General features: G+C 40.3%; 1 protein-coding gene across 1 annotated transcript in view; it reads right to left on the reverse strand.

The window, feature by feature from the left end:
• Positions 1-12144, reverse strand: part of LOC102292773 (calsyntenin-2) — a gene marked incomplete in the record, with an annotated part of 341630 nt that overhangs the window by 225816 nt on the left and 103670 nt on the right. The window contains 1 exon segment of the mRNA XM_005926617.3: positions 4117-4239. Within this exon segment, the coding sequence (XP_005926679.2) occupies positions 4117-4239 (123 nt within the window).

Below are 12144 nucleotides of genomic sequence, written 5' to 3' on the forward strand. Positions count from 1 at the left end.
AGAAAAAGCTGGAGGTTATTTGGCAACAGATCAGTAACATGGTCAGGTATAAAAAGAGCGTCTTAGAGAAGCAGAGTTTCTCTGAAGAAGAGATAGACAGATGTTCACCCATCTACAAAAAGTCATCTACAAATTGTGTAAAATTATTCAGAACAAAATATTCCTCAATGGAAATTGCAAAGAATATCTCATCTACAGCACATAATATCAACAATATCAATAAAGATTCAGAGAATTTGGAGAAATCGTTCTAATCTTTCTCCAAGGCATGAATCTGTGTATGGGCTCAGGAACACTTCCAGAAATCTGTGAACACAGTTCACCGTGCCATCCACATATTCAAGTTACAGCTCTACCATGCAAAGAAGAAGCCATTTGTGAATCATCCAGAAAAATTGCTGTCTTCTCTTGGCCAAGCTCATTTAAAATGGAACGAGGCAATGTGGAAAAAATGTTTTGTGGGCAAAAATCAAAATCAAAAAGGGAGAAAAGATGGACCATCCAGCTTTTTATAAGCACTCGGTTTAAAAACCTGCATCTCTGGTGGTGTGGGGTGCATTGGTGCCTGTAATTAAACTGGCACACCTGGAAAGGCACCATCAATGCTGAAAGATCTATACAGGTTTGCGTCATATGAAGCGTTGCTTCATAATAAAAGACAGCTGATGCTAAACTGGTCTCCCTGCATTCCAGACTTTTCCATGATTGAAAACACTGGATACATCATGGAACAGAGCATATGACAAAGAAGACTGCACTGTTGACCAGCTGGAATTAAATATGAGACCAGAACTAGGCAATGTTTCTCTTCCAAAAGTCCAGCAGTTGGTCTCCATAGTTACCAGATGTTAACAGACTGTTGCTAAGGCGAGGGGAAGCTACACAGTGGTAAAGATGGCCCTGTCCGCCATCAAATTGATAATAAGCAATTTTTTTCCCCAAAAAGTCAAATTTCTAATTTTCAACCGTTCAAAATGTTCCTGTGTTCTACTGTGAATAAAATATGGTTTAATTCGATTTTTTTAATCTTTGAATTCTGTTTTTATTTACATTTTACACAGCATCCCAACTTTTATGGAAATGAGGTTGCATAATATATGTCACAGGCCAATATTCCTTTATAGTGCATCTGAATCAGATCAGTCAGTAGCTCCTAATTTATGGCAAAGGAGCACAAAATTACATCATATTAAGTATACAGATGGAAATTAAAAGATGAATTTAAATTGACAAGTTTCAGTGCCAAACCATTCGGACTGGCAGTAACACCTACTTTGCTCCAGTGCTCAGTATCAGAGCCACCCAAGATTGTGTGCTCAGCTCCCTTCTGTTCAAACTAGACACCCATGACTGTCTTTTCAGACATGGAGATTGTGGAAAATTAAGGCCCTATTTGAGAGACGCAGACACAGAGCTGAGATGGAGCAAATGAATATTTTTCTTTCAAAATATTCTTTCTTTTAAAAGACTCCAGTCCCCATGCAACCCTGAATGGTTATGGTGACAGTCCTCACACAATTGCACCCTGCTAAAGAAAGCTCAGAACCCACTGTACCTAATACTATCACGTACATCACCAGCACCCAGCATTGGTGAAAGCAGTGAGGTTACTAAAGGGCAGCCACAGCCTGTGCTGTCAGAAATAGGGAAGTAACGGCTTCTATACATGTTGGAGCAGTTTCCTTCCTCAGGTTCGGAGAATACTAAACCTTTTATAATGATTAAATTATGTATTATTTGTGAGACCTGGTGTTGCATTGATGTGATGTCTGATTAACAACTTAAGCCTGAAGCATGTGGAAGATGTGTTTCCGGACAGCCTGACCCAACACCAGAGTTTACAGAGAACTACAACTAGCTTTATCTCAAGCTCAGTCTTTAAAACTAATCTGTAGTTTTGCATAACAGCCTGATGCAGTCTTTCTGATTTCCTTGGTAACCTAATAAGGTCTAGTTTTACCAAGCTGACATGTTCTCTTGGTACTTGTCACTTTTCCAGCACAGTTTCAACATCGCTCTATGCAGAGCTGTCACTGGAACGGAAAAATCCAAGTTGATGATTGAGTTTGTGTAGGCACTTGTCAACTAATAAAATTATGTGTTGTGACAGAGTAGACAGAAGCATATGCTACAGACAAGGTTTCTTTCCTGCACATTCTAACTCACTTCATGAATAGAAAATCAACTTAGTTATAAAGCAGAGAATGTATATTGAAGTGTTGCCTTGATGTCTGGAGCATATAGCTGTCTGAATCAGGTGCCTTTTTTATTCTCCTTGTTTCCTAGGGCAAAACGGCTCCATTTTGTCACACACAGCCATGCATAAAGCAATGAGTATCTATGCTGGTGCATTTCACTTGTCATGATATTCTGTCTCTGTGATTTGGAAGCTTCTGATCTGCTGTAGCGCCACAGTGATGGCTGATGTCAGTCTCAACCAGCTTTTAGACAGACACAGTGCTGCCACAGTTCCTGTTGTTCCAGACCAGTGACTGTGGTGACTGCTGCATCCTGCTCGGCAGTCCGGGAGGATTACTGGTCAGGTTTGGAGTGATATTAAAGACAGGCGTGTACGGCAGCTTAGTCATATTTTGCTGCTGAATTAATCTCAACCATGAGGGGCTTCCCAGAAAATGTGTGTATCCCGATTTCCACATAAATGTTTGTGGTGTGGTGTGTGTGTGTGTGAGTGAGAGAGAGACATTTTAACACCTTTCAAAAGTGTATAAATGTGCTCAAGCAGATGCTGATTTTACGATCTCGTCAATATATCACTGCTCCTGCAATCGTCGATTCATCTGGGTGACTGTTGTCAGTCAGGCATGGCATGTCCGTGTCTTAGATCTATGGTAATTGAAACCTGGCTGGCCTAATTAATGAGCCTTAACCACTACCTGCCCTGCCACTCCACACTGGCAATTTGCTGGAAGAAGGAAAGATTCACTTCAGCTAATTACTGGATAACTCTCTCTGACCTGAATCTTGTCTGTGCATTTGGACAAAACTTCTGTAAGAGTGTCTCCTGCACTGTGGGCTTGCTGGGGGTTGCTCAACAGTGCACAGGGAGGGAGATGAATGTGGGAAGTGGTGATAAGATGCAATAGACAATGTAGAACTGACAGAGATAGCAGGACAAGAGAGGGCGGACTGCAAAAAAACATCATGGTAATGCTACAGCTTTTGTTTCTTAATATCGAAGTGCAAGATCTCTCTTTTACTCTCACTTATGCAATCCTGGAATACTCATGTGCTCTGCCTGCTCTCTGTGTGCACTTCCTGCTTGTGTGGCTATCAGTCTTTCAAGAGCCAGAGGACATACGCTGGTCAGCCAGCTACCCTCCCCACTGTCTAATCATTTTCTCTCTTTTTCCCTGTAGGGTGGCCATTACAGTGAGCCCCTCAGGCCATGCTCCAGCACATGCACACACACATACGCACACACTCACAATAGCCAATAATGAAAAAAAATGTGTTGGTAAGCACACAAATCACACGCGTCCCCCTCTCCGTCCAACCATTCGTCCAGCTCAGCTTGAGGGTCTCTGTGAGTGGGCTTCAGCCCCGCACAACAGCCCCATGCTAGTGCCCTGGCCACATTAGCAGCCTGGCAGGAGATTGACTGTTTGGGCTCGCCAACAGCCTCCAGCTAACGTCCTCCCACAAGAGCTGGCACCCTTTGGATGAGCTGGAATGGCCACAAAGTGGGAAGAATCTAATCCGGTTTGACTCGTCTTTTTTTCTTACTCTCCCGTCCCCACTCTTCTCCGCCACCATGGGGCTTATTTGGGCTACTTTCCACTCTAAATAAATATGAAAGATGAGTATGTGATGTATGTTCACTGGGAATTATTGGATTTAATAGTTGCAGGCAGCAAAGAGCTCGGATAACTCTTAAAAAAAGGCTGTGATGCAGCAGTTATAGTGAAGCCAATTTAAGCCCCTTCACATTGATGTCACATGACAGCTTTATATGTTTATACCCTTAGTGTAAGCATATCCCGCGGCTATGCTTCACTGTGCGGATTAACACCTGAGTCATTGGCGACCGCCTCCATTTGGTCTGCTCTGTTGCTATGATCCTTGTCAAGTTGACAACCTGGTTGAAATGTATGATACCTGCATAAGGAACTGGGGCATCTTTATCCAGGGCCACCAGGGGAGGATCCAGCAGAACGATGTCAGTGTTTTCAGTGATCACCCCATGGTATGATGTCTCAATCCACGGCTTGTGTTTATTCACTGTGGAGACAGAAAGAAAACATATGTAAACTAAAAAGTCTATGCTTCAGCCTTAACATACTAAAATGCAAATCTTCAACTAATGTCACCTTTAAAAACAAAACAAAACGTGGTCACAGACAAGTTCACCTAACATGCTGCTGCAAATAGCCGTACAAATTTTACTGGCAAAGCTCCTGCAGCCTCCTTTTCTATAAGACCTTTTCATTTTGGCTAATCTCCCCTGCTACTTCTGTTCTTTCTTTTGTTCTTTTCTTCCTTCAAACATTCCCCGCAGGTTTCAAAGCATGGTGACAAAACTCAACCAAAGACCACCACTGTGCTGCCAACACAAAACCGTGGTCTGAGTCAAAACACAGGGTCTTATTAATGGTCATAACTGAATAAAAGCCCTTTGGATTGTGCGCAGCATTGTGCCAATCCACTTGCGATTTTCTTACTATTCTAAAGTCAAAAGAAGAAGAAGGAGACAAAGAGCCAAAAGAAAACAGCGGATCATATGAATCGTTCTTGCTGCCTTTTAGCCAGGCCATAAAAACAAACAAACGAAAAACACAGCACTTTGTCTACTTTCGAAATGTCAAGTTTTTGTATGTGGATTGAAATTGACGATGAAAAGCTTTAATTTGAGGTCCCCTGAGAAGCGGTGCTTAAAAAACAGAATATTTTATTTAATGGTGAATGAAGTGCATAAACAATAATTACTTTTCATTCAGTGAAAGGAAAACCAAAGAAAGCATGCTCTTTCTAAATCCTAATCAAGCAATCATTGTTATAGAGCACTTCAGTTATGCACTGAATGCCAGTAAAAGCCACTTGACAATGCTAAAAAGTGGAGTTTCCAAACAAGACAAGTAAATGCACCCAGCCATCATGCTCGTTTAATGTGAGTACACAAAGAACACTTTGTTGTCGTTATGAAACAAATGCATCTTCAATTACATTTTCATTTAATCACTTCCATACAATTTAATTATCTGCTTTCACTGCACTTAAAATCAAATTAACACGGTCTAAAACAGTGATTCCCAACCAGGAGTACTCGGAGCCCGGGGGACACTTCTACAGCTGCCTGGGTGCTTGTGGTAAGATTGTATGAAACTCAACTAATGTGAATTTGATGTGTTTGTGTCGCGGTGAAAAATCACCATCGAAATAGGATCAAAGTTGAAACAGTGGTGATCAGAAGTTATAATCATGCTAATCTGTAAGCTATCAGATGGAGCAGATCTTCAACCAACAGGAGTCAATTATCAGTTAGCTTGTTAACATCAAAAATGTTAGTTAAATATTATTATTATCATCATCATAATGATAGATGGTTGGTATAATTATATACAAGAGGTGGATATGACAGTGCTAGAAACTATTAGCTAAAAGTGACTGCCACAAAAGTCAAAATTGTTAGCTTAAATGGTTTGAACAGTCAAGGGAACAGGTAAGAGGAAAAAGGGAAATAGTTTTGTAAATGTAATAATGGTTCAATTAGCTAAAAGTAACCAAAATAAGGAAATTATGAAAACTGAAAAATAGACTGATGAAAAATGGTTCAAATTACTAGCTAAACATAATAGTGTCATAATGGAACTTGCCAAAAGCAATAGCTGAAATAGCTAAATGTAATCCATGTAAATTAAGTGTTGAAAGAGCAAGTTTCTATCACTTCAGTACTTAACTTGATATTTAGGCACAAGTATTGAAATTATATTTTCACTTAATGTGAGTAGCAGAAAAAAAGGTAATGAGACTGGGGAAATGCATGTTAGCACCACAGGGATGCATATTCATGAATGTCAACCCGCAAAGCATGGCTAACAGCGCTGATACAATCAGTCTCATTTACAGGGAGACAGAGATGGGAACACGTTAGTGTATTTGGGTGTGATAAACATGCATGAGGTTGTGACAACAGTTAGGGGTAAAACATTTTTTTTTCCACAGGATTTCATCTTTAAATGTCAAACTGTGTCATGTTGGGAATGAAAATCTTGCTGTTGATGATGCACAGGAATATCAAGTAGAAACATTATTTGAATGTGTTATCACGGTGCCTCCAAGACATACAAAAAAAAATCACTCTTGAGAGGCTTTTTTTTTTTCCAAAGCAATCTGTTGTTGGACTGTTACAGAACAATTAGCACACTGTTGCAGAAATAAACCAGACAAAATCAACTGCTTTAGCAGGATCCCATGCAGGCAAATCCAAAAATAAGTAATCTGTAAAAGATGACAAGAAAAAAGCTAATATTATTCTCCAACTTGGTACGAGTGCGCAACCCCAATAAATGTGTAATACAGGGCATAATACTGTTTGAGTACAATGCATGACAGCTAATGAGGGGTCTAGAGAATAGAAGGGGCTTGTCATCGGCTTCAAATTCAGTCTTCTCACAGTTTAGATGACCTATTGATCTTTTAATCCTTCATTCTCGGTTTCTGCCACTCACCATGACTACTTAGCAGTGTCATGCTGACCCAAAGGTTCTGTTCAGCATTATCCAAATTTTCCCCTGTGAAAGCACAAAGCATTCCAACCTGGCCTCACTCCCAGCTCGTCACATAATGTTGCTTGTGATAATTTTTCGACTTGGGTAGTCTGTGCAGACCTTCGTGTGTCACCCTAGCTTATGTCGTGACCACTATGATAGAAATGAGCATAATTTAGCACAACCATCATTTTTTCCTAAACTGATGCACGTAGCTCTGTTGTTTTAATTGGGCATACCAATAGCCCATCCACATGCCTTCCAATCCATCCATCCATACGTACATCCTCTTCTGCTTATCCATTTGCTCCCAACTAGGCTTCTGTAAGTTTTTGTACATCATCATCCTTCAAGCAACTGTAGTAAAGGTGCATTAAATGTGTACTGTAACCAAGTCTTAGCTTGTTAGAATTAAGTAAATGCCTTTTCAAAAACTTTAAAACAATAAGTTTTTCTGTTCATAAACTGCAGTACACAGTGATTATTGGTGTGAACATTGCAAATTAGTTTATTAATATCACACTGCTGGTGACCTTTGTCATATCAAGCATGTGCAAAGTGGACTGTTTTTCCAGTCGGTGTGCCCAAGCTGCATTGGCATTGAGGGTTAAATCCATCTTAAAGTCTCACTGCTCTCAGTGTGTGGGATGGAATCGTTTTTCAGCAGAAGTAATGAGACCATTAAAAGAGACTCCACCTCCACTAATCGCCACAGTATCTCAATGGGAGTACCACCTACGCGTTAACCCCCAATGACAGCTCATGTATTCATTGGTAAGAAATATGATGCTGGCACCACTTTAGCAGAGTGGGGTTCATGTACTGACAACTTGAGACAACACCCTGAGTCAGTGTCACACAAAATGTATGATATGTTTCTTTATCCTTAGAAATAATGCAGGACATCAGAAGTCGAGAAGAGGTAGAAGGGAGGGCGTGCAGGTGGGGGGAGAATTGAATGAGCCGGACGATCAGTCCCAGAGATTCCCAGAGGAAACATTGCAGCCGATTAACACAATCGAAGCCACGGCTGCAAGCACTAATGCCTTGAAACCAAGTGATTAGCCACATACTCATCAATGGGGTCTTGTATCAAAACTACACACGGTTAATCCGCTAATCAATCTGAAATGAACATGAATCTCAGCCAAAGTTGTCTGCAGTTTCCCCTCTGCAGGTAGAAAGAGAACAGTTGTTCTCTTCGCTAAAAGGCTTTGAGCTTTTATCTACTAACGACACACCAGTGAGATTGGTCTTTTCGACATCTGATTGAACTGTGTGGTGCTGTGAGGCCTTCAGGCTTCAAACAGACTATAATAAGATGTGTGCTTAAAAAAGGACCAAACAAACATGCCCACGTGTGAAAAAAACTGCACTTTGAGTGACCCCAATTTTTAAAAGCAAACAACTTGAATGGCTACTAAAAGCACTCAGTAAATGGCATGTGATAACCTGTGTTTGTGAATGGAGGAAGGTCAATTTGCCAGCATCTCGTGAGACCTGGTGGCTGTTTGGCTGAAGAAATTGACTGAGATGCAAGAGACGTGTTACACCTAACGACAGAGCCAAAATTATTTTCTGTTTCATGTGTTAACAAGCAGAGCACACTGCTCATGTGTGATTATCATGTTTTCCCAACCAGACCTAAGCTGGTATTCAAATATCATGACCTTTCACAACCATGACACACATCGAAGCAAGTGGGTGAATTCTGTTAATGGAGAAAAAACTCTAGATCAGCCACTATAACCAAAAGGATTCATTTAAGTGAATATATGATAAGACAATTGAAAAGCATTTTAACAAGGCAACTGTCATATCCATCCAATATGTCTTTTCTGGCACATTAAAGAAAGCAATGGAAGTGACTGTGGAAATGAGATCTTGTCACATTTTTGCACACTTGAGAAAAAAATCTCAAGGTACATTAGCCCGCTCATGTTCATTTTATAATTTGAATTAAATATTTACAAAATACACAATACCAAATGTTATTTTTCTTCTTACTTTTACATTTGGAAATGACAGCCAGTAGTACCATGTGCTCTCCTGTCACCAAGTATGCAAAACCTAAAGACAGCAGTGACCTCAGGGGACAGTTGATCTTTCTTTTAAAATATGAATATATCGGATGGGTTATTTTTTCTGCATTTTCTTTATATGGTGATGTGATATGTATATAAAGCGAAATGGGAGATGGGTTGCAAAGTGGCTTGCCAATGCACGGCAACAGTTGCCATGCTAAAGCAGCTTAAATACCAAACACGCACTGAGATTTGCCAGTTGCATGTGTAATGCGGTAGCTGGTGTGGCCCTGCTCTGAGAGCAGTAAAATATGCAGGGGTTGTGGCTTTGTGGTCAGCAGGAGCTAATGCAGCAGGAACCATTTTTCTTTTTTAGTTGTTTTAATGAAACCCATTACTGCCTTCAGCTCTTCAATATTCTCTGCTTTTTACTGGGTTTGTTGCCACTAAATTAATCAAATGTATTACTCGAACATTTCCATAATTACCACTTTCTTGTAATATTGTCTTTCATTGTCTTTTCACAAATGAGTGAAGTGAAAGGCCACTGAATCATTTTTGTACTTCAAATTAATCTCAGGGTTTAGGCAATCCAGTTATCAAAGTTGTACGGGCTAATATAATCAGGTTGTGTGACAGCTGAAAGGTGAATGCTGGAGCTCATGTGCCCTTTACTGCTGGCTGCAGGTCAGGGGGACTATCTGCCTCTGTCGTTTCACTGCCAATTAAGCTGAGTGTCGTGGATTTGACTTGAGGCTCTGGGCATGGCAGGGGCGCTATAATGGCTGATTAATCTCTGACCAAGCAACGGTGTGCCACCGTAACTGTGCTGGCAGGTGCCACCCCTTAACAGGCGGGTGCTGCAATCTGAACAGCCTCTCGGGGGGACAGGGGAGGAAGAGAAACCGTTGTAATTAAAAAGAAATTTGTATGAAATTAAACTCTGATTGATAAGGTCAACAAAAGGGGGCCATGATGAATACATCAACATAATGAAAAGCAAACGTAGCACAGACAGTTAGCCATTACTGTGACCAACAGGCAATTACAGCTACACTGCAAACGGGGAGCTCACGCCAGCTCGGAGAGGCTCAGAGATGTCCATCAGCGGGTTGCTGCAAATTATCAAGAAACATCCCAGCTCTGCCATTGTCAAGGGGTGTTTCTCATTGCACTTTTCCCCCTTTACCCACTACCACTTCTTCAATGCAGTGATCCATGGCTTCCTTGAACCTTGGAGATCTTTGCAAACTTTAATCTTCTTTGCACTCAGTGTGCTGGCTTTGTGCTTCACAGAGCAAGATGACAGGACTGATCTGCAGGGGGGAAGACTTTATTACATTGCTCTGAGTACTCGCTCTGTGATTTTGAATTAAGATCAGTTAGACTATACGGGTAATACAGGTAGTTTGCAAGCTGAGAAAATGTGTATTATATAGTGTAAGTTCATTTAAAAAAAACTTTGTGGGTATTTTAGAGGTGCAGTGTTTTTTTAGTATTGCACCTTGGATCAAAGCCTGCCTTTAGTACCTCCCTGCCTACTAAATGCCCACATCTTTGTAAATTCACACCCACAGGTTGTAATGCAGATGTCTGCAAGAAATCCAAAGTCACACTCACATGGCGACTACACTGTAAAAAATATATACTATGATATCGTCTTTTGTGCCGCTAAAATAGTACACTATTCTTCTTCTTTCACTAAGCAGGATCTTGAAATACATGAGGAGTTAATGTAACCTTTTATTTCCCTCATGCCAGCATTCAACACAATTAGACTGCCTAGTAGAAATGAAATGCAAAGGTCTTGGTGTAACTTGCGAGGCTACCCTGATGTGCATTTGTAAGGCTCTGATTAGTCTTTCGAGAAAGAAAAAAATACTGTCAACTGCCTTTCTCAAAATGTTGGGTTGAGCTTTGGGTCGAGTCTTTAGTGTATTTTATTGAATAAAACAAAGGAAAAGGAACATAGATACCAGTTTATGAAGAATTGGTTTCTGCTTCTATTGAATATCATTGTTGGATTATTTAATTTGAATCAATGGATGGTGTAATTATTAAGAAACTTGACAGTAATCTGTAAACAGGATCTTGAAAAGAAAGTACAAAGTAAGCATTTACTTTCTATATGGCACAATAAATATGGCACAATATCTCATATACTCATGAATGTGGCCCTTTTTTGTATAGTGGGTAACACTCGGAAAAACACTTGGATGTGATATGACCCATGACTACGGGTATAATTCCCCTAAATGATATGTATTTAATTTCAAATGACATTGTTATTATATTTTTCTATAAATACTCAAAGGTAGGCAGTTGAATAAGGAGGTAATAATTGAGGTTTAACGGTAAATAAATAAATAATTATAGTCAGTAAATTTAAGGAGTGCGCAAGTAATTTTAAGTAATGCGTGAGTAAATTTGTATTCATGTACGCAAAAGTACCGTGTACTTACAATGTAAGACAGGAAATATTGCTTTTTTTTCTGCAAAATTACCATCAAGCAGTACTCACTTACAATCAAATTATTTAAAATATTTCAAAGTCCTAGGGTATTTGATGATTCTAAATTGACCATAGATGTGAATGTGTGTGTGAATAGTTGTCTGCCTCTCTGTAAGAGACCTGCAGACCTGTCTATGGTGTAACCTGCATGTTGCACCATGGCGGCTGCGTCCCTGTATCGGATATATTGGATAGGTGGAAGAAAATGGATGGATGGACTGTATTAAAAAGCATTACTAGGATTTTTTAAATTCAGTTTATTCTCCATATGGGGGAGAAAGGCTTTTTTTTATTGTTTTGCTTTTTCTCCTTGAGTAGAATGCAAGCAAGTTCCAAGTTCATTAGTCAGTCAGAGCATACAGCAAAAGAAAATGTGTTCCTGCCAAAACACCTGGGTCACATTGAGGCTGTCTCTCTGCAGTCCCTTTCAGACAGTGACACCCTGACCTGCGCTGTGCCTGGTACAGAGCTCCTTCTGCTGTCCTCTCATCTTAGAACAGTGTCTGGAGGACACAATGGAAGCTAAACTCCACAGTTTCATACAATAGAAAAATAAAATCCTTACACATAGACCTTGTATGTCCTTTGGGTTGTAATTGAAAATCATGACACGGCCAGAAAATAATTCACCTGTTGCCCCCTCTTTGGCCTTTTGTGGCTGTTCTGTTTGGATTTAGTTCCTTGAGATTATGAGCTGTTTGCAGCCCTGGGCTGAGTGAGATAAAGCGGGATCACACTGTGCTTTTTTTTTTTTTTTGGTTTTGTTGAGAGTAGAATAACCCAATCATTCAGAGTCTGCTCTGCATTGCCCCTAGGTGTGTTTGTGTGTACATGTGTAGGTGTAAAAAGCAGTATATAGGCCTGTGCATGTTTGTGTGCCTGC

This window comes from Haplochromis burtoni, unplaced genomic scaffold (genome assembly GCF_018398535.1).
Source record: "Haplochromis burtoni strain Fernald_Lab_line unplaced genomic scaffold, NCSU_Asbu1 Contig_94, whole genome shotgun sequence".
NCBI classification, from domain to species: Eukaryota; Metazoa; Chordata; class Actinopteri; order Cichliformes; family Cichlidae; genus Haplochromis; species Haplochromis burtoni.